The 27,257-nt window shown below is 40.1% G+C and overlaps 1 protein-coding gene across 10 annotated transcripts in view; it reads left to right on the top strand.

The window, feature by feature from the left end:
• Window positions 1-27,257, top strand: part of kmt2c.S (lysine methyltransferase 2C S homeolog) — a 142,061-nt gene that overhangs the window by 55,274 nt on the left and 59,530 nt on the right. For all 10 annotated transcript variants that reach the window (XM_018269007.2, XM_041567350.1, XM_018269015.2 and 7 more), the window contains exons 7-13: window positions 9,762-9,924; window positions 10,009-10,180; window positions 11,809-11,923; window positions 12,045-12,217; window positions 13,713-13,864; window positions 19,240-19,344; window positions 20,933-21,651. In XM_018269007.2, the coding sequence (XP_018124496.1) occupies window positions 9,762-9,924; window positions 10,009-10,180; window positions 11,809-11,923; window positions 12,045-12,217; window positions 13,713-13,864; window positions 19,240-19,344; window positions 20,933-21,651 (1,599 nt within the window). The remainder of the gene's footprint in view (window positions 1-9,761; window positions 9,925-10,008; window positions 10,181-11,808; window positions 11,924-12,044; window positions 12,218-13,712; window positions 13,865-19,239; window positions 19,345-20,932; window positions 21,652-27,257) is intronic.

The raw sequence follows: 27,257 nt of genomic DNA, 5'->3' as shown, positions 1-27,257 counted from the left end.
TAAAAATATAAGGCAGTGTTGCCCTGCACTGGTAAAACTGCTGTTTGCTTCAGAAATCTACTATAATTTATATAAACAAGCTGTTGTGTAGCCATGGGGGCAGCCATTCAAGCACAGGATACACAGTAGATAACAGATAAGTACTACTATAGTTTATATAAACAAGCTGCTGTGTAGCCATGGGGGCAGCCATTTAAGCACAGGATACACCGTAGTTAACAGATAAGTACTACTATAGTTTATATAAACAAGCTTCTGTGTAGCCATGGGGGCAGCCATTCAAGCACAGGATACACAGTAGATAACAGATAAGTACTACTATAGTTTATATAAACAAGCTGCTGTGTAGCCTTGGGGGCAGCCATTCAAGCACAGGATACACAGTAGATAACAGATAAGTACTACTATAGTTTATATAAACAAGCTGCTGTGTAGCCATGGGGGCAGCCATTCAAGCACAGGATACACAGTAGATAACAGATAAGTACTACTATAGTTTATATAAACAAGCTGCTGTGTAGCCATGGGGGCAGCCATTCAAGCACAGGATACACAGTAGATAACAGATAAGTACTACTGTAGTTTATATACACTTGGGTTGCCCCCATGGCTACACAGCAGCTTGTTTATATGAACTATATTTGTGTTTCTGAAGTAAACACATCAGTTTTATCAGTGCAGGGCAACAGCACATGATATTTTCATTACTTTAAAACACTTTCATTATTTGTGGTTCCTGTTCCTTTAACTTTTAGTATGATGTAGCGAGTGATAGTCTGAGACATTTTGCCATTGGTCTTTGTTTTTTTCTGTATTATAGCTTTTGAATTATTTGCCTTCTTCTTCTTTGGACTCTTTTCCGCCTTTCAAATGGGGGTCACTGACCCCATCTAAACAACAAATGCTCTGTAAGGCTACAAATGTATTGCTGTTGTTACATTTTATTACTCCTTTCTGTTCAGGTCTCTCCTAATCATAAAAACAATAAAAACAATAAAGCTTACAAAATGCAGCCCAATGAAAAAATGTCAGTCTCTTAGATTATTTCTTGCCGACCCCTTCACAGTCTCTCAACTGTACATAAATCCAAAATCGAATATATAAACCCCCAAAAGAGGGAATACGTATAAGGAGCGATCAGCGCCTGTGGCAACAGAAATAAAAAACAAACATAGCGCAATACGTTTGCAATGTAGAATATCACCCCGTGCTTGCACTGGATGTTAAGTGGATGTGTTTTCCCCTTTTTCCTTCAGGTGGCTATTAGTGAATGAAAGTGGCAATTCAAGTGAACAGAGGGGCGGAAGAGTGCTTTTCCTGTGAAAATAAAATATATTCCAAGGATGCAGGTGCCTCCACCTTCTATATAAAATGCCTACTTACAAACCACTGGCGTGGTATAATGCGTTTAATATGAAGCTCTCTCAGGTTTTTCTCCTCCAGTGTTCGACTCCTTCCAGGTTCCCAAAGTAGGAATACAAACCGATGATAGTGTAACACCGTTTATTTAAAACATAATTAAAAGCAATTAAAATTTACACTCACATTTCCCTTGCGGGTTTTTGCGCATTGAGTCCAACAAACAGTTTTTCTGGGGTCCCCAGAGGCAGTCCTGCCAGCTCGCTCCAAAAATCTTTTCTGCTTGCTCCAGGTGCCTTGGTCCAGGTTGTTGTGTCCCCCAAACTATGCCTAACGCGTTTCGCTGGATGCTACCAGCTTCCTCAGAGGCGTCTCTACCATCTTTGTTTGTATCCTTCTTTTTAAAGCCCATTCCAGCGTGTTCGTTTGATTTCCGCTTTCACTTCCGGTTTATGCGTTCCAGCTTGTGCGTTCCAGCGACTTCACTTCCGGTTTGGCGCATATAACTCTCGATCTTCTATGTACTGTAATGTAGGCTGGTATATTTCTCTCCCATGTCTTCTTTTCATCACTCCTCTGGCTTAGTACCCCACCAGGCCACAATATAACAACCCAGCTCCACAAAAGGATATATATATATTTCTAACAACATAATAAAATTTGCAAAAATAGTGATCAGAGGGGGGGGGACCAGAAAAACTGTTTGTTGGACTCAATGCGCAAAAACCCGCAAGGGAAATGTGAGTGTAAATTTTAATTGCTTTTAATTATGTTTTAAATAAACGGTGTTACACTATCATCGGTTTGTATTCCCACTTTGGGAACCTGGAAGGAGTCGAACACTGGAGGAGAAAAACCTGAGAGAGCTTCATATTAAACGCATTATACCACGCCAGTGGTTTGTAAGTAGGCATTTTATATAGAAGGTGGAGGCACCTGCATCCTTGGAATATATTTTATTTTCACAGGAAAAGCACTCTTCCGCCCCTCTGTTCACTTGAATTGCCACTTTCATTCACTAATAGCCACCTGAAGGAAAAAGGGGAAAACACATCCACTTAACATCCAGTGCAAGCACGGGGTGATATTCTACATTGCAAACGTATTGCGCTATGTTTGTTTTTTATTTCTGTTGCCACAGGCGCTGATCGCTCCTTATACGTATTCCCTCTTTTGGGGGTTTATATACTCTCCTAATCATATTCCAGTCTCTTATTCAAATCAGCGTATGGTTGCTAGGGGAATTTGGGTGATTTCAGACTGCTGAAATTGCAAACTGGAGAGCTGCTGAATAAAAAGCTAAATAACTCAAGATCAAACAAATAATAAAAAAAAAAAATGAAAACCAATTGCAAATTGTCTCAGAATATCCCTCTCTACATCCTACTAAATGTTAACCCAAAGGTGTAAACAACCCCTTTAATGGGATCTGACAAATTGCTTTCAGTGCTTCAAACAAAGAAATAGTCATTTTTTATGCTGCCAGCCCCCAGCCTGCCAATCCAGTTGCAGAGGCCATTGTTATCTCCGAGGGGATCCCTGTACTTTATACAGTACAACCTTATGGAACACACTCAGCTCACTGCTTATTTCAAGCCATTTACTTTGGGACCAATTACGGGAAGTGCTCACAAATCCAGACTTTGTTTTTCAAGTATTTCACTTATTTTGAAGCCTGTTTGTTTGTCATGGCAACACCTCGAACAAGTAGAAAAACAGCCCAGGGAGTTGCTTTCTGCAGAAATGCTGTTTAACGAGAATTTATGGGATGACCCACAGAGTCTGCGGCTTAAAGGGGACACTAAACCAAAAGTAAAAGTTTGCCTAGCAAGAGAACAGCTTTGCTATATGTAAAGTAGAGCCCCCATTTTTAAAGGGCAACTATCGCGGAAATGAAAGTTTAATATAAGCTTTCTCATACTGAAACTTTCTAAATACAATCAATTAAAAATTCTTCATTGTTTCTGAAATAATCAAGTTTATCTTCACTATTTCTCTCTCGGCATCTGTTTCTCTTCATTCTGTCTTCATTCAGTTGGGTGTCAGATATTCATTGACAGTTAGATCCAATATATCTTATAGGGGGGCTCCTTTCCTAGCAGATGTATTAGAGCTCACTCAAATAGCTGATTCCAGTACTAACAAAATAACTTTTTTTTGCACAAATCCTGCATGTAGAGAGACATGATGTCTGGTGAGCTCTAATACATCTTCTAGGCAAAAGGAGCCCCCCTATAAGATATATTGTATCTGACACCCAACTGCTGCTTGAAGACAAAATGAGGAGAAACCGATGCCGAGAGAGGAATAGTGAACATAAACTCGATTATTTCAGAAACAATGCAGAATATTTAATTGTTTGTGTTTAGAAAGTTTCTTATATCAGTATGATGAAGCTTATATTAAATTTTCAGTTTTGCGATAGTTCCCCTTTAAGTTTTCCAGGGGGGCACGTCCTAATGGCAAGCATTTAATTAAAAAAAAAAAGTAAAATCCAGCTAAGAAAAAAAAAATGCAGGTTGCCTTTGTGGGACTGGCAAAATGTAAAATCTGGGGGTGTACAATTCTATTGCGCATTCATTAAAAATGGTTAAATAGATTTTAAATTACTTCAAAACTATTGAAGTGTTTTTCTGTCCCTTTCTGCACCACTGGCCTTGTCTCTTGAAACAATGTAGCAGAAGCAAGCTCATTTGCAGGTCTATTAAAGGAAAACTATACCCCCACAATGAATACTTGAGCAACAGATAGTTTACATCATATTAAGTGGCATATTAAAGAATCTTACCAAACTGGTACATATTTAAGTAAATATTGCCCTATTACATGTCTTGCCTTGAAACACCATTTCGTGATGGTCTGTGTGCTGCCTCAGAGATCACCTGACCAGAAATACTGCAGCTCTAACTGTAAGAGGAAGAGATCACCTGACCAGAAATACTGCAGCTCCAACTGTAACAGGAAGAGATCACCTGACCAGAAATACTGCAGCTCTAACTGTAACAGGAAGAAGTGTGGAAGCAAAATACACAACTCTGTCTGTTAATCAAACATAAAAGCCAGAACATTAACTCAGAGTTAGAGCTGAAAAGCAGGAAGTAGTGTTCTGGTTATTATGTTAGACATCCAGTCACTCCAGCCTTTATACATTACATTTTTGCCTAACTATATTAGAAACATTTTTTATTTTGCACAGCCTATCTATTTACCCAGTTTTTATATTGACACAGCACTGTTCCTTTAACATGCAGAGCCATAGCCCCCATTCAGTGCAGATTGTTTGCTCCGTCATGCAGGCAAGTGTGATGGATTGGCCCCTCTGCAAAAGGTCAGACACCCTGCTCGCTCATGTGTGAGACATAAAGGTCAGGGATGGAGAGAGGCAGAGCTAGAAGCCAAACACTCCACTTGCAGACATTGTATTTATGTCCGTCTCCTGCATGAAGTCAAACTGGCAGCTCACTTAACTGCCGTGCTGTGAAAATGTCAGCCAATGTGGTGCAGCCGCTCTAATGTGCCAATCCTTCTCCTCCGCTTAACTTTTAATTGGCACCCGGGCAAACTGCGGTCATCTCCTTACACTGAACTGTGTGGCTCTCGGATCAGTATTATTAGAATCTGGACTCGAGAGAACCATAAAGCTAATTAACAACCCGATAAAGCTAGGAGTTTAACCCTAAAGAGCTAGTTCCTTTGTGATGACGCTCGGTTTGCAAAGCTGTCTCTGTCTTACGCTGCATGGTGCTTCTTTGCTTTGCTGTAACTAGATGTTACTGGGCCTCACAGCAAATTCATTTTAGAGCCCCCAACATATCCAGAGGTTGCCCTGTTTAACCAATATATATTGAAATTTCTAATTAATTAGGGCCTCATGGGGCCCCCTATACCTCCTGGGTTGCAGGGTCTGCTTCCTCTGTAGTTATACCCCTGTTACCTTGCATTCACACTACTCAGCCAGAAAAAATTGGAAAATTAGACATCTGTATAATTTGTCTCTACTCTTAAAGGAATTGTTCAGTATAAAAATAAAAACTGGGTAAATAGATAGGCTGTGCAAATTAAAAAAATGTTTCTTATATAGTTAGCCTAAAATGTAATGTATAAAGACTGGATGTGTAACATAATAGCCAGAACACTAACTTAGTTAGAGAGCTGAAAAGCAGGAAGTAGTGTTCTGGCTATTATGTTACACATGCAGTCACGCCTTTATACATTACATTTTTGACTTACTAACTATATTAGCCCGTGCAAATTAAAAAATGTTTCTAATATAGTTGGTTATCCAAAAATGTAATGTATAAAAGCTGGAGTGACTGGATGTGTAACATAATAGCCAGAACATTACTTCCTGCTTTTTTAGCTCAATTGGTTTCCACTGATTGGTTACCAGGCAATAACCAATCAGTGACTTGGGGAGGACCACTTGGGTCATAACTGTTGCTTTTGAATCTGAGCTGAATGCTGAGGATCAATTTCAAACTCACTCAACAGTTATGTCCCATGTGGCTCCCCTTATAGTCACTGACTAACTCAGAGTTAGAGAGCTGAAAAGCAGGAAGTAGTGTTCTGGCTATTATGTTACACATACAGTCACTCCAGCCTTTATACATTTTGTATAAACAACCTATATTAGAAACATTTTTTATTTTGCAGAGCCTATCCATTTACCCAGTATTTATTTTTACACTGAACTGTTCCTTTAAATCAGTCACATGATACTTCATTGACTCCCAACTCAGCCATGTAGTAAGGTTACCAGCATTTCTCTGCTCACCAACATTGGGTGCTATAAGAAATGGGGAGCTTTTTCTGCAACATACGAGAGTCTGATAGGGTCCACAAGCAGGTAGGGCCGTGTTCTTCTCCCTTGTAACAATGTAAAAGAAGGCAGCTGTTTAAATTAGGAGCAAGCTAAGGCATTGTGGGAAGTTACCTAGAGGAGCTAAGTTCTGCTTCAAGAGTCAGAACCAGCAGTGCAGTAATTACTCCGGCCTCACTGCATTAGACCTGTATGTTCTACATCTACAGGATTCCAGCATTTGCTGCTTCAGTTAAACACTGTTGTTGCAGCTCCATCACAAGCCGAGCCATTGGCAGCTGCATTAATAAATCAAATAACCCGTTTCCATTTCTATTGACGCGTTTATCCGCTCGCTGCGACTCCCAATGCACGCGCGGCACGAAAAGATGGTTATTTGTTTATCATGCCGAGGATCTGAATGCGAAATGAAAAAGCAGATGGCAGAAATTATTATGTTTCCTCCTAATACTGGGGGAGCAAATTATGCATAATTGTAAAAATGTCATCACACTTTGTAAACACAAGGCTAAGTGAGTTTGCGGGGCTTCACATCTGTTTTCGGGACGTTGTTTAATGGGTAGTAAAATGAATGCTGATCTGCGCCGAGCATATCAATCCATGGCAATCTCATTAGCCGAGCAGTTATGGCTCCTCGTAGGTACATGACTTACTTGCTATAAAAGGGCCGATAAGTATTTGGCTGGTGATATTGTATAAGTGCCAGTATCTTCATGTGGGAACTACTGATCGTTCCACTTCCCATGCAATTGACCCCCAGCGTGTGTGTATAACGAGGAAATTAGATTGTTAGCTTCACTGCAGGGATTGATTTGAACGATACTTCTGTACAGGTCTGTTAAAGGTCAGGGCTAAAGAAACTTAAAGATATATAAGGGTACAGGTATGGGACCTATTATCCAGAATGCTCGGGACCTGGGGCTTTCCGGATAATGGGTCTTTCCATAATTTGGATCTTCACACCTTTAGACTACTAGAAAATCATGTAAACATTAAATAAACCCAATAGTAGGGATGCACCGAATCCAGGATTCGGTTCGGGATTCGGCCTTTTTCAGCAGGATTCGGATTCGGCCCGAATCCTTCTGCCCGGCCGAACCAAATCCGAATCCTCGTTTGCATATGCAAATTAGGGGTGGGAATGGAAATCATGTGACTTTTTGTCACAAAACAAGGAAGTAAAAAACATTTTCCCCGTCCCACCCCTAATTAGGGTTCGGATTCGGTTTGGTATTCGGCCGAATCTTTCACTAAGGATTCGCGGGTTCGGCCGAATCCAGAATAGTGGATTCGGTGCATCCCTACCCAATAGGCTGGTTTTGATTCCAATAAAGATAAATTACATCTTAGTTTGGATCAAGAACAAGCTACTGTTTTATGACTATAGCGAAAAAGAAAATGATTTTTAAAAATTTGGATTATTTTATTATAATGGAGACAGCCTTTGTCAACAAACAAGAAAGTAAAAAATGGTTTCCCCTTCCCACACCTAATTTGCATATGCAAATTAGGATTCAGTTCAGTATTAGGCCGAATCTTTCGCGAAGGATTTGGGGATTCCAAATTTGGGCCGAATCCAAAATAGTGGTTTTGGTGCCACCCTAATAGGTATTAAATGAAATCATCACAAAATCATAATTGAAGGGGATCTCAACCTCGTTTTCTGACCTGAATAGAAAGATGACTAATAAAAAGTAGCAATAACAATAAATGTGTAGCCTTACAGAGCATTTGTTTTTATATGGGGTCAGTGACCCCCATATGAAAGCTGGAAAGGGTCAGAAGAAGGCATATAATTTAAAAACAATAAAAAATAAACAATGACAATCAATTGAAAAGTTGCCTAGAATTAGCCATTCTATAAGATACGAAAAGTTAGCTTAAAGGAGAACCACCCCTTTAAAGGAGAAGGAAAGGCTAAAATTAAGTAAGCTTTATCAGAAAGGTCTATATAAATACACCAGTAAACCTTCAAAGTAATGCTGCTCTGAGTCCTCTGTCAAAAGAAACAGCACATTTCTTTCCTTCTATTGTGTACTCAAGGGCTTCTGTATCAGACTTCCTGTTTTCATCTTAAAGGAAAAGTAACATAAAAGAATGAGAGGGAGAGGTCCAAATTGAGCCTGAGCCCTGGAGGTTTAAAGGAATAGTAACACCAAAAAGTGTTTTAAAGTAATAAAAATATAATACAGTGTTGCCCTGCACTGGTAAAACTGCTGTTTGCTTCAGAAACATTAATATTCTATATATAAATAAGCTTATTTATGTAAACTATAGTATTGTTTCTGAAGCAAACACACCAGGTTTACCACACTACATGATATTTTCATTACTTTAAACACTGTTCCTTTAAACCTCCAGGGCTAGGGATGAGCATGCAGAGACACACGCTGCTATTTTGGGAGATTAGTTGCCCAGTGACAAATGCTGAACTGCCTTCCCGCCGGCTAGAATGTAAATCGCCATCGGGATGACACTCGCTTCAGCTTTCCGAAGTCACCTGAAGTTTCCTTGTGAGGCAACTTCAAACGACTTCGGAAAATAAAGCGCTCCGAGTGCTGGCGATTTACATTGTAGCCGGCAGGAAGGCAGTTCAGGGAGATTAGTCGCCCGAAGAAGAAGCGATTTGTTGCTGGGCAATTAATCTCCTGAAATAGCAGCGTGTGTTTCTGCCCTTATTGTTTCCAACTCCAGCTGCAGGGACAAAGATCATGGAGCCAGATTTAAACAGATAAACTGGGATTCTATTTGGAGGATTATTTTGCTGCAGCCACTGGTTCTGCAGAGTTGAAGAAAGTTTGTATTAAACAATACGAAAACTATAAAATCCCCATTAGATTACATGACAACACAGGACCCAGTGCAGTCTGTATATTCTGATTATTAATCAGTCTTATTGTATCGGCTTCTGGCAGATATTTGACTTGTGCTGTTTTGATCATTTATGCCGATCCCTAAGCAGCCCAGACCACACTGAGCATGTGCACAGTCTTGGTCTTGCAAAGATGTATAACAAAGTTACAAGATGGTGACCCCCTGTGGCCAACTTTGAAAGCATAAATCATTTGTTTGATTAGGCTTGTGGTGCAGTAAGTTTATGTTTAGTGTACAAAATACAACATTTCTTGCCTTATTCTATTTTAGACTTTAGACTTATACTGAAATCATTGATTTTATGATTCAAATAACTGCAATATGTCTTATCCAACATGACTATTATTTTTTCTAGGGATGCATCGAATCCAGGATTCGGATCGGGATTCGGCCAGGATTCAGCCTTTTTCAGCAGGATTCGGCCGAATCCTTCTGCCCGGCTGAACCAAATCCTAATTTGTATATGCAAATTAGGGACGGGGAGGGAAATTGTGTGACTTTTTGTCACAAAGCAAGGAAGTAAAAATGTTTTCCCTTCCCACCCCTAATTTACATATGCAAATTAGGGTTAGGTTTTGGTTCAGTATTCGGCCGAATCTTTCGAGAAGGATTTGGGGGTTCGGCCGAATCCAAAATAGTGGATTTGTTGCATCCCTAATTTTTTCATCTGCTCCTTTTCATGTGTGACTATTTAATTTGTGTGTTGCAGCGCTGTGCATACTGTAAGCACCTTGGCGCTACTATAAAATGCTGTGAAGAGACTTGTCCGCAGACCTACCATTACCCTTGTGCGGCCGGCGCGGGCACATTTCAGGATCTTCGTTGCTTAACACTTTTGTGTCCAGAGCATATCGACCAGGCCCTTGAGAGATGTGAGTATTCTCTACGTTCATCCTCCGTAATATTGAGGGTTACGCGGGCGTATTGTTATAGTTCTGTCTTACTGTTCCCCTTAGCTAAGGATGATGCAAACTGTGCGTTGTGCGACAGCTCTGGAGACCTGTTGGACCAGCTCTTCTGTACAACTTGTGGCCAGCATTACCACGGCATGTGTCTGGATATTACAGTGACGCCGCTGAAGAGAGCAGGTTGGCAGTGCCCAGACTGTAAGATCTGCCAAAACTGCAAGTAAGTCGCAGGAAGTTCTTAAATTTCATGTTATTACTCACTGCTGCAAGAGCCCTCAGTAAGTAGGTTTCATGGACAGCCTCAAAAACATGTGATTCACACAGCCCTAATGTTCCTAACGTTGTTACTTAAAAGAACAGTAACATCAAAAAATTAGTGTTTTAATGGAATGACAATATAATGTACTGTTATGTTGCACTGATAAAATTGCTGTGTTTGCAGAAACTCTACTATAATTTGTTAAAAAGCAGCTGTGTAGCCATGGGGGCAGCCATTCAAGCACAGGATACACAGTAGATAACAGATAAGTACTACTATAGTTTATATAAACAAGCTGCTGTGTAGCCATGGGGGCAGCCATTCAAGCACAGGATACACAGTAGATAACAGATAAGTGCTACTATAGTTTATATAAACAAGCTGCTGTGTAGCCATGGGGCAGCCATTTAAGCACAGGATACACAGTAGATAACAGATAAGTACCACTATAGTTTATATAAATAAGCTGCTGTGTAGCCATGGGGGCAGCCATTCAAGCACCGGATACACAGTAGATAACAGATAAGTACTACTATAGTTTATATAAATAAGCTGCTGTGTAGCCATGGGGGCAGCCATTCAAGCACAGGATACACAGTAGATAACAGATAAGTACTACTATAGTTTATATAAACAAGCTGCTGTGAAGCCATACATTTTTAGCCTTACAGAGCATTTGTTTTTTAGAAGGGGTCAGCAATGCCCATTTGAAAGCTGTACACAGTCAGAAGAAAAAGGCGAATAACTATAAAACTATAGAGAAATAAATAATGAAAACCCAATAGAAAAAAGTTGCTTAGAATTGGCGATTCTATAACATATTAAAAGTTACCTTAAAGGTGAACCACCCCTTTAAAGGATTGAGCGCAAGTGGATCTTCAACAAATATGGACTAGTCTTCCTGCTGAATTAAATCCCCTGAATATCCAAATAGATTTTCCAACCGTCCTGTACTTTACCAAGCTTCATCATTTGAATTTCGGTTTTGATCATAGTGTCCACTAATAAGTACAATATAAAATTTCATTCCTGAACCAGCAAGTGTATTTTTTAGTTGTATTATTGGTGTGTAGGTGCATCTCAGGTCATTTTGCCTGGTCATGTGATTTCAGAAAGAGCCAGCACTTTAGGATGGAACTGCTTTCTGGCAGGCTGTTGTTTCTCCTACTCAATGTAACTGAATCTGTCTCAGTGGGACCTGGATTTTACTATTGAGTGCTGTTCTTAGATCTACCAGGCAGCTGTTATCTTGTGTTAGGGAGCTGTTATCTTGTTACCTTCTCATTGTTCTGTTGTTAGGCTGCTGGGAGAGAGGTGATATCACTCCAACTTGCAGTACAGCAGTAAAGAGTGACTGAAGTTTATCAGAGCACAAGTCACATGACTGGGGGCAGCTGGGAAACGGACAGTATGTCTAGCCCCATGTCAGATTTCAAATTTAAATATAAAAAAATCAGTTTGCTCTTTTGAGAAACGGATTTCAGTGCAGAATTCTGCTGGAGCAGCGCTATTAACTGATACGTTTTGAAAAAAACATGTTTTCCCATGACCGTATCCCTTTAATGATGCAGAATGTTCTTTCTTTCTAGGCACTCTGGGGATGATAACCAGATGCTTGTATGTGACACGTGTGATAAAGGATACCATACGTTTTGTCTGCAGCCTGTAATGGACTCGGTTCCTACGAATGGCTGGAAATGTAAGGTGAGTAACCGGGTTTAACATGAGTGCATTTTATTTATTAGCCTCTAAATACTCACTGATTTATTGAAGGGAGGGGTCCCAGATTGGCACTTTTAACAGCCCTGTCATATCTTCTTTGCAGAACTGTAGAATATGCGCAGAGTGTGGGACACGGACAAGCTGCCTGTGGCACCTGAACTGTATGATCTGTGACTCCTGTTTCCAGCAGCAACTCGGCTTGCCCTGCCCAATCTGTGACAAACCCTTACTGCCCGACCTTCAGAAAGACTTGCTGCATTGCCATGTGTGCAAAAGGTAATCGCCTCCTCATCCCCAAATAATGCAGGACTGGCACCAATATACTTTTATAACTAAAGCTGGACTGTACTGCGGTTGAAACACACACATTGTGCTTAGTACAGAGGAATACCTATGCTGCCATAGTTTTATGGGATCTCTCTGTACAGACTATGAGCAAACTTAGGGGACTGTTCCTGCTGAATTGTGCTTAGTACAGAGGAATACCTATACTGCCATAGTTTTATGGGATCTCTCTGTACAGACTATGAGCAAATTTAGGGGCTGTTCCTGCTGAATTGTGCTTAGTACAGGGGAATACCTATGCTGCCATAGTTTTATGGGATCTCTCTGTACAGACTATGAGCAAATTTAGTGAACTGTTCCTGCTGAATTGTGCTTAGTACAGAGGAATACCTATGCTGTCATAGTTTTATGGGATCTCTCTGTACAGACTATGAGCAAACTTAGGGGACTGTTCCAGCTGAATTGTGCTTAGTACAGGGAATACCTATGCTGTCATAGTTTTATAGGATCTCTCTGTACAGACTATGAGCAAACTTAGGGGACTGTCCCTGCTGAATTGTGCTTAGTACAGGGAATACCTATGCTGTCATAGTTTTATAGGATCTCTCTGTACAGACTATGAGCAAACTTAGGGGACTGTCCCTGCTGAATTGTGCTTAGTACAGGGAATACCTATGCTGCCATAGTTTTATGGGATCTCTCTGTACAGACTGTGAGCAAACTTAGGGGGCTGTTCCTGCTGAATTGTGCTTAATATAGGCAAATGCCTTTACTGGCATAGATTAAAGGGGGTGTTCACTTTTACATTCACTTTTAGTATGATGTAGAGACTGATACGATTGTATTTGTGTTTTTTGAGTTATTTAGGTTTTTCAGCAGCTCTCTTGTTTGCAATTCCAGCAATCTAGTTGCTAGGGTCCATAAAAAAAAAAAAAAAAAAAAAAAAAAAATATATATATATATATATATATATATATATATATATAGATATATATATAGATATATATATAGATATACACACACACACCATATACAGTATGTTACTATTTTATATATATGTAGAGTATAAGAGTATATAAGAGTGAAGACTAATTGAAAAGTTGCTAGGAATTGGTCATTCTATAACATACTAAAAGTTAACTTAAAGGAGATCCACCCCTTTAATAGTCTCTCTCTCTGTGAGATATGAGCAGACTTAGGGGGATGTTCTGCAAAATTGTGCTTAGTATCGGGGGAAAAACACTGTTATAGAATAAAACTGTACTGTGTGAGTAAACCTAGGGTCACTACATGCTACAGTTGCACCTGTTCGGTTTTATTTTTGGGCTTTTCAACAGGCCACGCCCCAAAGATAAGTTTTACCCTGTTGTTCATAGGGCTAGCTTTCTTCTTGTGTGGGGATACTTAGATAGTTCCCATTCTGTATTTGAGATCCACCTTATGGATACTTCTATGTACCGTTCCTCATATACTGCCACATTCCTAGGTGGATCCATCTAGACTGTGAAAAATGTACAGAAAATGATATGGATGATCAGTTAAAAGAAGACTACGTGTGCACTTTGTGTAAACAACTGGACGAGGAAGGCGAGCCCGGCGATCACTGCGTTGGAATGGAGTTGAGCGAATCAAACAACGGTTAGTGCACTTCATTCCTTCTTTGTGCTGGTTGCAGAATTTTGAATAAATTGATATACCAGTCCTGATTCTCAGTACATGGCTTCATTGAAATCGGTGCATTCTGCATCAACCTTAAAGGATAAGTAAACTTTTAAAATAAGTGAATGTAAAACTGATGAGGGGGCTATTCTAAGCACTTGTGTGATGTACATTCATTATTTATTTTGTTTTTATTCCAAGATATTAAAGGATACATGTACTGTTAATATGAATGAATTTTGTTACAACAGCGCCACCTGCTGGTCATTTTCCCACCAGTCTGACCGCTAAGTACCGTACGTATATACCCGAGTATAAGCCGAGTTTTTCAGCATCCAAAATGTGCTGAAAAAGTCTACCTCAGCTTATACTCGGGTCAGCGGTACCCAACCCGAGTAGCTGAGATTGCAGTCACTTTTAATCATTCCTATACCAACAGTACACTTGGGGAGAGACTGCAATATCCCACAATGCCCTCTGTTGGTTATATGAAAGAATAACAGTGACTACAATATCACACAGCGTCATCTGTTGGTTATATGAAAGAATAACAGTGACTGCAATATCACACAGCGCCATCTGTTGGTTGTATGAAAGAATAACAGTGCACCCTCTGTAGGTTATATGAAAGAATAACAATGACTGCAATATCACACAGCACCCTCTGTTGGTTATATGAAAGAATAACAGTGACTGCAATATCACACAGCGCCCTCTGTTGGTTATATGAAAGAATAAGTGACTGCAATATCACACAGCGCCCTCTGTTGGTTATATGAAAGAATAACAGTGACTGCAATATCACACAGCGCCCTCTGTTGGTTATATGAAAGAATAACAGTGACTGCAATATCACACAGCGCCCTCTGTTGGTTATATGAAAGAATAACAGTGACTGCAATATCACACAGCGCCCTCTGTTGGTTATATGAAAGAATAACAGTGACTGCAATATCACACAGCGCCCTCTGTTGGTTATATGAAAGAATAACAGTGACTGCAATATCACACAGCACCCTCTGTTGGTTATATGAAAGAATAACAGTGACTGCAATATCACACAGCACCCTCTGTTGGTTATATGAAAGAATAACAGTGACTGCAATATCACACAGCACCCTCTGTTGGTTATATGAAAGAATAACAGTGACTGCAATATCACACAGCGCCCTCTGTTGGTTATATGAAAGAATAACAGTGACTGCAATATCACACAGCGCCCTCTGTTGGTTATATGAAAGAATAACAGTGACTGCAATATCACACAGCGCCCTCTGTTGGTTATATGAAAGAATAACAGTGACTGCAATATCACACAGCGCCCTCTGTTGGTTATATGAAAGAATAACAGTGACTGCAATATCACACAGCGCCCTCTGTTGGTTATATGAAAGAATAACAGTGACTGCAATATCACACAGCAACCTCTGTTGGTTATATGAAAGAATAACAGTGACTGCAATATCACACAGCGCCCTCTGTTGGTTATATGAAAGAATAACAGTGACTGCAATATCACACAGCGCCATCTGTTTGTTATATGAAAGAATAACAGTGACTGCAATATCACACAGCACCCTCTGTTGGTTATATGAAAGAATAACAGTGACTGCAATATCACACAGCGCCCTCTGTTGGTTATATGAAAGAATAACAGTGACTGCAATATCACACAGCACCATCTGTTGGTTATATGAAAGAATAACAGTGACTGCAATATCACACAGCGCCCTCTGTTGGTTATATGAAAGAATAACAGTGACTGCAATATCACACAGCGCCCTCTGTTGGTTATATGAAAGAATAACAGTGACTGCAATATCACACAGCGCCCTCTGTTGGTTATACGAAAGATTAACAGTGATGGCAATATCAAACAGCACCATCTGCACATGGTAGTGGGACAGTGGGACAATGCACACAGTAATCCGTTTGGCAATTCTCTGTCACCATCAACTTTGCAAAGAAGTCCGGTTGATCGCTGGGGGGGTCACTTTGGCAGAATGTGCGCTGCTGGGAGACAGGGCTGTAGTTGTGTCTAGGCTTATACTAGAGTCTAAGTTTTCCCAGTTTTTGTAGGTAAAATTAAGTACCTCGGCTTATACTCGGGTCGGCTTATACTCGAGTATATACGGTAGTCAAGGAAGAAGTTGTCAGGAGAAAGAAAGAGGCTGCTCTTATGTTCTTCTGCTTCGGGAAAAAAATTAGAAACTTTTCTCAAATCTTTCCTAAGCAGAAGAACATCAGAGCAGTCTCTTTCATTCTCCTGACAACTTATTCCATCAATTTTGCATTCACTTATTTCAAAGGTTTACTTATCCTTTAATTGAGGCTTTATATAAAAGATTTGGTGTGGACTACTTTGCCCAACAGTTTTTTTTATACTTGCAGAATGACATGGGGAGGCACATTTATCAAGGGTTGAATTTAGAATTCATGTGAAATTTTTAAAACTCCCATAAACTCGAAATTCAACCAATCTAAATTTATTAATAAAATTAGGGATGCACCAAATCCAGGATTCAGTTCGGGATTCGTCAAGGATTCAGCCTTATTCAGCAGGATTCGAATTTGGCCGAATCCTTCTGCCCAGCCGAACCGAATCCTAATGTTAATTTGCATATGCAAATTAGGAGTGGGGAGGGAAATGGCGTGAATTTTTGTCACAAAACAAGGAATTAAAAAATGTTTCCCCTTCCCACCCATAGTTTGCATATGCAAATTTGTTTCAGTATTTGGTTGAATCTTTCGCAAAGGGTTTTGGATAGGAATGCACCGAATCCACTATTTTGGATTCGTCCGAACCCCCGAATCCTTTGCGAAAGATTCCGAATCCAAACCCTAATTTGCATATGCAAATTAGGTGTGGGAAGGGGAAAACATTTTTTACTTCCTTGTCACGTGCAAATTAGGATTCGGATTGGCCAGGCAGAAGGATTCAGCCGAATCCTGCTGAAAAAGGCCGAATCCCGAACCGAATCCTGGATTCGGTGCATTCCTAATTTCGGAGTTCAGAATCCAAAATAGTTGGTTCATCCCTAAATAAAATAGAATTTTCTCTGCTCAGACGAATAGAATCGATCTGAAAACAAGAATCAAATTCAATCCGAATTAGAAAGACTCGAATCGAATTAAAACAACTCGATTCTAGTTTTTTTTTCTCTGGAAAAAAAAAACTCGACTGTCAGGAAGGCTGCAAACATCACCAAATTGATCCCTGAACGTCTCCCATTGACTTAAACAGTAATTCGCCAGGTTTAAGGTTGCAAATTGTTGAATTCGAGTTCTTAAAGGGCCAGAGTATGATAAAGCTTGGAATTCGAATTAAAACTTGATTCGAGATGGATAATTCACAATTTCAATTTGAGAGTTTTGACCATAAAAAAATTATTTAAAATTCTAATTTTCACTTTGATTAATAAATGTGCTCCTCACTGACTACCGCTTGTAGTGCAGAATCCCAGGACTTTTGCATTTCCATAGGTTGCTATAGAATAATGCCCCGGGGCCATCATTTGTGCGGGGGAAAAAAACAATGAAATACTTTTTGAATAAATCATGGAATTCATGGGCAGTTTCAGATTTCAGAAAGTAATTTTGTTTAATCGCTGGGAGCTTTTGCATTCTGTTAAAATATGTATTTCCATTTTAATGATCCCCGTCTGAAACATTGGAGTTCTTTTAACCTGGGGATGATGAAATGTACTATATGATTTACGCCTCACTCCAACACATTATTGCTTATGTTATCGGAAAAACTCCTTTTGGTAAAGGAACAGTAATTATAGCATGGGTTTCCCGTCCGCCAACAAATGAAACTTAAGCACCAATCAATCTTTGAAATCGTGCTGAGCACCTAAATGCAAAGAGAACAGAAAGGGAAACCTGATGTTTGATAAGCCTGCAGCAGAAATGCTTTTAAAGGAGAAGGAAAGCTACCGAAGCAGTTTATTGCCAATAGATTAGCCACAATAGTGCAAGTTATAAGACTATATTTATTCTGCAGAATGCTTTACCATACCCAAGTATCTAGAGCTCTAGATGCTCTCTGTTTGTTTAGGATAGCAGCTGCCATATTAGCTTGGTGTGACATCACTTCCTGCCTGAGTCTCTCCCTGCTCACTCATAGGTCTAAGCTCAGATTACAACAGGGAGGGGAGGAGGGAGAGAGGAGAAAACTGAGCATGCTCAAGCCCTAGCCCTGGAGGTTTATGCTGAAAACAGGAAGTCTGATACAGAAACCGGGAATGAATATGAGAAACGTACTAATTGCTTCTCCAATTGCCAATAATACATTCAATTGTGGCATAATAACACAGCTCTAATCTTGTTACATATATTTGTTCCTAATATTAAATCTTAAATTTGCCTTTAAAGGAGAAGGAAAGCTACCAAAGCAGTTTATCGCCAATAGATAAGCCACAACAGTGCAAGCTAGAATGACATTTTTATTCTTTAGAGTGCTTTTCCATACCTGAATAAACAGCTCTAGAAGCTCTCTGTTTGTTTTGGATAGCAGCTGCCATATAAGCTTGCTGTGACATCACTTCCCTGCTCACTCATAGCTCTGGGCTCAGATTACAGCAGGGAGGGGGGCAAGAGAAGCAAACTGAGCATGCCCAAGCCCTGGAGGTTTAAGTTGAAAACAGGAAGTCTGATACAGAAGCCCATGAGTACACAATAGAAGGAAAGAAATGTGCTGTTTCTTTTGACAGAGGACTCAGCATTACTTTGAGAGTTTACTGGTGTATTTATATAGACCTTTCTGATGAAGCTTACTTAGTTTTAGCCTTTTTCTTCTCCTTTAAAGAGTGGTATACCTTTTTTTTTTTTCAACATTCGTTCAATAAATCATGTTTCTGAAATTGAATATAAAGTGATCTCTAGGTTTATGCAACTACAGTCAAAACAAATCGGTAGCCCACCGAGAAGCCCTCTGTGATGCATAAACTGGCCCTAAAGTCTGCCGGTTTACTCGTGGGGAGCTGGACTGAGCAGATTGCGGGTCTGACTCTGCCCAAGGAACTCCCTGCTTATGTCATTACACGATCCACCCCACCCCAATTTATACTGCCTTTAGGTGATAATCTCTGTGATGGGTGCAGGCAATATAAATCATGACAGTGCAGTGGATTGAGTCTGGCTTGGGAGAGGGAAAGAATGGCTAACCTACCTGTGCATATTAATTTCAATGGACTGTAAGAACCAAGTTGGAAGAAGAAGAAGAAGTAGTAGGAAAAGAAAATAATAAAGAAATCAAAATATAAAGCTCTATATACAGAACTGCAGACTTGATGTGCTATGTGTGTGCGTATACAGTATATAATGATACTAACAAAATATTTTGTGTTTAGTTTGCACAGGAGAAATGGAGATGGATACAGGTAGAAACACATCATTTCAAGATAAAGCACTTAATCACATTACTCCCGATTCAACAACTCTTTGCGTCACTGAAGGTATTATACCACTGATTCTTCCACATCTGTTTGTGTTTTTTAAGCTTTGATTAAACGTTTTGGCGATGAGTTTAAATGGCAGCCTCTCTAACGGATCTCCTATGTAGAACATAAGTGCTTTCATTAAAGGAGAACTAAACCCTAAAACTGAATATGGCTAAAAATGCCATATTTTATATAGTGAACTTATTGCAGGAGGCTAAAGTTTCAGCTTGTCAATAGCAGCAATGATCCAGGACTTCAAACTTGTCACAGGGGGTCACCATCTTGGAAAGTGTCTGTGACACTCACATGCTCAGTGGGCTCTGATTGGCTGTTGAGAAGCTAAGCTTAGGGCTCGTCACTAATTATCCAGCAGAAAATGAGCTTCCCTCTGATGCTACAGGTTTGCTGATTATTAAATTCTGATGCTAATTGCACTGGTTTCTGTGCTGCCATGTAGTAATTATCTGTATTAATTACTAATCAGCCTTATATTGTGACATTTCTATTCTATGTGTACTGTATATTGTGAGTGGCTCCCTATGCTCAGTAAGTGACAGCAGCACAGAGCATGTGCAGTGAATCAGCAGAAAAGAAGATGGGGAGCTACTGGGGCATCTTTGGAGACACAGATCTTTACTGCTAAAGGGCTGTGGTTGCCTTGGGCTGGTACAGAAGCACAAAACATAATGTACAACATTTCTAGCTACTTCTTTAGTTAGGCTTTAGTTCTCTTTTAAACCTTAGTTTCAAGAATATCTGTCATCAAAGAGGTGTTCACCCCAAATCTCTCTCTAACCTTCAAGATAGACTTCCAGGGATACATAGGAGAGTAAATAGTTATTCTACACAGGGCTGCCCCCAACTGGCCTTCAGTTCCTTTTGGTGGACATGTTGAGGTCTTTTCTAGTTTCTTCACTTCTACTTTCCAAACTAAATTGGTTATTTTGAAGGGAACTTCTTATGTGCTCAGTATTTTTTACATGTTTAAAATTCAGTAAAATGGCATTGTGCAAATTTCTGTTTTAGAACGTCCTCGCTAAATCTTGCGGCTAGGGTCTAACATTATGGGGCCGATTTATTAAGGCCCGAATTGAAAATTAGGTTAAAATTATGGTGAAAACTCTCAAATTCGAATTGTGGATTATCCAAACTTGAGTCGAATTTGAATTTCGAGATTTATCAAACTCTAGCCCTTTAATAAAAATTTGAATTTGACTATTCACCACCTAAAACTTGCCAAGTTCATGTATAAGTCAATGGAAGATGTCCAGGGACCAATCTGGACGTTACTAGCCTTCCTCGAATCGAGTTTAGTCGAGTTTTCAAGTCGGTACAATTTGTGCGAGTTTTAGATATTCAATTTTTTTTTTATCAAATAACCACCCAATCGAATTTTGAGTATATTTGAATTTATTTCAGTTAAAAAAAAAAACCACATGAATTTGAAATTCGACCTTTGATAAATATGCCTCTGTATGTAGCTACAACTACAGGCAGCATTGCATATGTTTCCAGGTGGAAGAAAAAAGTAACGTGTCTTTTAGATCAGATCTTGTTTGAGAGCCTTCTCTGCCGACACTTAAAATGTACCGTTTTATTGCAGAGACACCGCTGCACAATGAAAAAGCAAAATTGGAAAATGATTTTTCCCACTCAGACGACCCAGAAGAAATGGAAACCTCTCATGCTGAGATTGAAACTGCGATGCCAGAAGGGGTCACGGAGGAGGCTGAACGGGAAAGACAATTGCTACTGCAGTCTGCGTCTCTGCACGATGGGCCAGCGTCTCTTCTGCCGCAGGAGATGGAGACTTCTCTAAAGGATAAAATGAAACTGCAAGCAGTATCAGAGACCCTGGAAGTTTTTCATACATCTCCCACGTCTGAGAGCAAGGTGGATACTTGTTCCAAGGTGGATGAGCACGTTGATTCAACTGGGGGTCATGAAGATATTGCAAAAGAGAACGACAATCCTCTTGTTTCTGAAACCTCTCATGTGGTGGAAACGGAGGCCACCCCTACTAGTGAACCGTCAACAGAAGCCGGGTCACCATTCATCGACAAAGCTTTAAAATCACCCACAGGCATGGACTCTCCCGTCACATCTGTTGATACGAGTAAGACCAGCGTGTCCTCCTCACCCGCAGTTTCCATAGACTTTAATCCTTCTCATGACCCCTTTCAGAGTCAAACTCCCGTCAGTTTCCATAACACAAGGAATGCCTTTTCAGCCACATTTATCTCTGTGGCTCCAAAAATCGGCATGGGTAAGCCAGCTATCACCAAAAGGAAGTTTTCTCCAGGAAGACCCAGATCACGACCGGTAAATATGTTTAAATATTTTGAAGAAAGATTTGCCTTTTCTAACCACAAATGTAAACTCGGAATTCCCTATTTTGTGCTCAAAGTGCCTATTGTGCAGCTTATGTTATTTATTATTTGCTGCCTTCTAAACTCTATGGGTTTTGGATAGTTGTTTTTTTTTTTTTTAAATATAAACAATGTATTTGGCATTTTACATAGAGATGTCTTGTAAATCTTGCCTCAGCATTCTTATGAGCACTTCCCGGTCAGAGTTTAGCTCCATTGATTTTCAACTAATGACCTGGAGGTGGGCATTGAAAGTACTGTTTCTATTTGTGCAGATGAGACTAAATTGTGCAGAACTATAGGTTCCATGCAGGATGCTGCCACTTTGCACAGTGATTTGTCTAATTTGGGAAACTGGGCAGGAAAATGAGTTTCAATGTTGATAAATGCAGGTTATGCACTTTGGCAAAAATAACTCTCGATTTTTGGAATGTTATTGTGATACTAAAATCTATAGTAAGTATGTATGTGTATATATATATATATATATATATATATATATATATATATATATATATGTATATATATATATATATATATATATATATATATATATATATATATATATATATATATATATAGTCAAATACAAGAGTCCTCTGCACTCAACCCATTATCAACATATTTAAGACAGCGACATTTTGTGCATACTGCTACCAAAAATGCCTTACCCTTTAAACAAAACAGGGATTGTTTGTCCATATATTGCAATATATTTAAGCTGGCCAACTACGTCAAAGTCATCCCATATCTGGCCAGTCCTATGCTCAATTTTATCTGATTCATTAAGAATTCTATTGCTTCATTATACATTTTACAAAGGGACTAGGTATTACCTGCAACTTAACTTGCTGCTTTCAAAGTAAACCTACATACTTGGCTGCCCTTTTATTAGACACCAGTGGGATCACCTGACTATAGCTGGGAAGGGTGGGAGCTACAACATGGAGCTGGTCACTGCTCCTGTATAAACTATAACAAACAAGGGAAAGTTGTGCTCACCACTATTTTTTAAAACCATTAGGCGGGGGTGCAATGAGGCTGTGACCACAAAATACATATAGTCAAATACAAGAGTCCTCTGCACTCAACCCATTATCAACATATTTAAGACAGCGACATTTTGTGCATACTGCTACCAAAAAATGCCTTACCCTTTAAACAAAACAGGGATTGTTTGTCCATATATTGCAATATATTTAAGCTGGCCAACTACGTCAAAGTCATCCCATATCTGGCCAGTCCTATGCTCAATTTTATCTGATTCATTAAGAATTCTATTGCTTCATTATACATTTTACAAAGGGACTAGGTATTACCTGCAACTTAACTTGCTGCTTTCAAAGTAAAACTCCCAAACTTGGCTGCCCTTTTATTAGACACCAGTGGGATCACCTGACTATAGCTGGGAAGGGTGGGAGCTACAACATGGAGCTGGTGCATCCCTAGTATGTAAGCACTGTACAAATCCTAGATTTGTCTTTCTGCAGACAAGCATTTGGTTCTTTATCTCTGATAAAGGACCCGGAGGGGTCCGAAACGTTGCCCCTTTGGATGTATATTTTGGGTTCGAATAAATCACCGTTTGGACACAATTGCAACAGGTGTGCATCCGAATTTCTAAACTTTTGGTTCTCTGTGATATTGGGCATATTCTATCCCCTTGATAAGATCAAGATGCATCTTTCAGCGGGAACTAATAATTTCTGAATTTCTTATTATAAAAGATTTAATCTTCAATGGTGCTGTTTTCTATGAAACACATTTTATAAACAGGCAACTGCATTAAGATCTAACATTAATAATGGAATGGCATGAAAGTTCCGTAGTGTTGGCGTATGTCTTCATTACATGTAACGAACGGGTGGTTCACGCTGCAGTTGATTCGAAGCCAAGGCCATTTTTTTGTTCTTCTTTAAATCTAATTTTAATGGGAGAATCCATTATCTTGTACCATATAAAAGGTGCATCACTGAGCATTCCTATTCACTCAGGTTTGTGGAGCTCTTCTTTGATGCATAAACCCCTTTCTTTCCTAACATTCAAACACAGGTGAAGGTTTTCTGATCCTGGATGTGTGATCTCTGTTTGGCCTTTTATTTTGTCCCGGCTTTAGAGGTACAATAATGCCTTAAACGTCTTTCTATGAATCATGTTCACAAATACACAAATAAAGCTGATCTTTTGATATCCACCAATGGCTCAGTCCATGAGGGCAAGTCATGAAGGTCCTAATGTCCAATGACTACTTTGCCTTGACTAGCCTTAAGGCCCCCATACACGGGCCAATAAAAGCTGGCAACAGACCAAGTCGCCAGCTTATTTTACCGTGTGTGGGGATATCCGGCGGGCAATCCCTGATGGATATCTGCCGACAGTTGGCCAGGTTAAAAAATCCTGTTGGATCACTGCCACATCAGACCACCAGTTTGGCCTCCATTCTCCATAGGGCCCACAATCGGATCAGCCCAATATCACCCACTTCAATGTGGGCACATCCGGGAGAGATCCGCTCGTTTGGTGACATCGCCAATTGAGAAGATCTCCCTGTGTATGGCCACCTTTATTATAGAGGTAGACAAGTGTTGATTAAGTGATTACTTCCATTGACAGTTAGCCAATGGTTGAGTAAGAAGGTCTGGACTTGGAGTCAAAATAGGCCCTGTCATTTCAATACAGAGAGGCCCAATCAGCTCCCCAGCAGACCACTAAATAGTGACTTTCTATGACATCTTATGACAGCCCATCTGGCATTTGCCAGAACCCACAGATTGCCTTTTCAGGGCTTGTGAGTAAGTGATTACTTCTATTTACACCACTGATTATGACTGGTCTCATGCCTGAAGAAGAGGTTTAAGAAGTCCCACAATATTGTTTTTTTCAATGTTCTTAGTTAAGGTGGCCAAAGACGTAACAATTACAATCTTACCTGGAAAAGATGTTTCCAAGAAAGACCATTCGTTTCAATACACACATGTAGAGCTGAATGGTCAGATATACATATAGAAACAATAGAATTCTACCTGTCGATTCAGCACTAACAATGGCCGATGTTTGGGTGCCTTCAATGGCACCTGATCAAAATTTTCCATCCAGCCCGACCGATGAGCCGACCGATATCCAAGTCTTCTGCCGATATCGGTCAGCTCTCTTCCCACCATACACGCACCGAATATCATACGAATTTTTTTTCATACGATATTATCTGTGCATCTATGGCCACCTTAAGTTATGACAGGTAACAATTAGGGGGTTATTTACTAGGCTAGTTATTTTTTTTAAATTCTAATTTTTCAAGATTTATTAAAGGCTGATGCTGCAAAAAGCCCAAATCCAAAAATCCGCCATCTCAGATCTGCCGAGGTTGTATATAAGTCAATGGGAGAAGTCCCTATCCTATTTGGAAGTTTCTGTGGTCTGTGCTGGGATTAGCCTGAAAATCCCACTATTTTGGGCTTTTCGGGCAAAGATCCAAAAAAAGTTGGGCTTTTCAGGAAAAAAAGCCTGGAAAACATTTAGCAATTTGGGAAAAAACTCAAGTTTTTACCTGATCTGATTAAATCGAGCTTTTTAAATAATAAATAAGGTCAAATAGTTTGGTTGGACTTTAATTAAAATATCAGAGAAATCTGGATTTTCATAATTAACCCCCTTAGATACACGTTCCTGTATTTCACAGACACACTGGCACTTTATGATCTATGGCTTTGTTGTGTAAAGGTGGCCATACACGGGCCGATAAAAGCTGCCGACAGATCGTGTCGGCAGCTTATTGGCCCGTGTATGGGGCCCCACGACGGGCTTCACCGATCGAGATCTGGCCGAAAGTCGGCCAGATCTCGATCGGATGGGACAGAAAATCCCGTTAGATCGCGGCCCGCATCTATTCGTTGATGCGGTCCCGCGATCCGACCGGCCCGTTTGGGCATCGTTAGGATCCGATCGTTGGGCCCTAGGGCCCACGATCGGATCAGCCGATATTGCCCACCTCAAGGTGGGCATATCGGAGGGAGATCCGCTCGTTTGGCGACATCGCCAAACGAGCGGATCTCTCCATGTATGGCCACCTTTAGATGTAGCCATTCTAAAGAATATGAAGAATAAACCTATGAAGGATCTCATTCATCCAGGTCATGGTATATCTATATTTCTTGAAGACATTTCATTAGTCATCTTGACTGGGTTTCTCAATTTTGAATTTAATTATTACTATATATAAAGAATAAGCCTGAATAAGAGCCGGATTTGCCAGAAGATCCCTGGCATTGAGCTGGAAACACTTGAGGAAGCAGGTGCTTAGGGGTTTGTCTGATCTTTTCTTTATCATCTTTACAATTGGATTGTTCCGAACCTTTTCACCTTTCAGAACAGCCCAAATAATACACAATGTAGAGAGATTTGGGGGAAAGTGTAAGGGTCAGGCCACATGAGCAGATTCGGGCAGATTAGTCGCTCCATCGACAAATCTCCTCTTCTTCAGACGAAGCGCCTCCTGTGCCTTCCCCCAGGCAATTTTCATCTTAGCTGGCGGAGGCCAGCGGGAAGGCAGTTCGGGTAGATTGTCACCCCGAAGAAGAGGAGATTTGTCGCTGGGGCAACAGTTCTCCCCAAATCTTCTCGTTTGGCCAGACCCTAAGCAGGAAACAGGCCACTGAACTCCATATCCATAGCAGCTCTCCACTATTGCTTCCACCGGACTGAGACCCCTCATTGCAGTCTGCCTTGCCTTGGCCTTTGTCTTTGTCCTGCCTGGGCCCCTGCATTAGCCACATACTTGCATGGAATCCTTCTACTTGGACAGCTCATGCCAGTGCCATCTTCTTGCTCTCTCTACCTGCTTGCCATTCAGACTTTTTTTTTTTGGAATGTTGTTTGTTCCTGTTTTATATATTGTCAAAACTTTATTGAAGGAGAGGGAAAGGTTAAAAAGTAAGCTTTATCAGAAAGGTCTATATAAATACATCAGTAAACCCTCAAAGTAATGCTGCTCTGAGTCCTCTGTCAAAAGAAACACCACATTTCTTTCCTTCTATTGTGTACTCATGGGCTTCTGTATCAGACTTCCTGTTTTCAGCTTAAACCTCAAGGGCTAGGGCTTGAGCATGCTCAGTTTGCTCCTATCCCCCTCCCTGCTGTAATCTGAGCTCAGAGCTATGAGCTGGAAGTGATGTCACCGCAATCCTAAACAAACAGAGACAGTGTCTAGAGCTGTATGGAAAAGCAAACTAAAGAATAAAAATGGCGTTCTAGCTTACACTGTTGTGGCTAATCTATTGGCAATAAACTGCTTCGGTAGCTTTCCTTCTCCTTTAAAGGCATATTTAGGATTATTATTAGGAACAAATATATGTAACAAGATTAGAGCTGTGTTATTGTGCCACAATTGAATGTATTATTGGCAATTGGAGAAGCAATTAGTACGTTTCTCATATTCATTCCCGGTTTTATTATCCCTTGCAAGCGCAAAGTGTCTGCCTCGTGTCCCTGAAGGAGGTTAATGTCTGTTTTATTGGGCTCGCTCCACTTGATTCCATTGATTGGAAGAGTTGACATTTACCA

The sequence above is a fragment of the Xenopus laevis genome, chromosome 6S (assembly GCF_017654675.1).
Source record: "Xenopus laevis strain J_2021 chromosome 6S, Xenopus_laevis_v10.1, whole genome shotgun sequence".
Classification (NCBI taxonomy): Eukaryota; Metazoa; Chordata; class Amphibia; order Anura; family Pipidae; genus Xenopus; species Xenopus laevis.
Note: the sequence above shows the minus strand (reverse complement) of the source record. Positions and strands in the feature narration are given on the sequence as shown.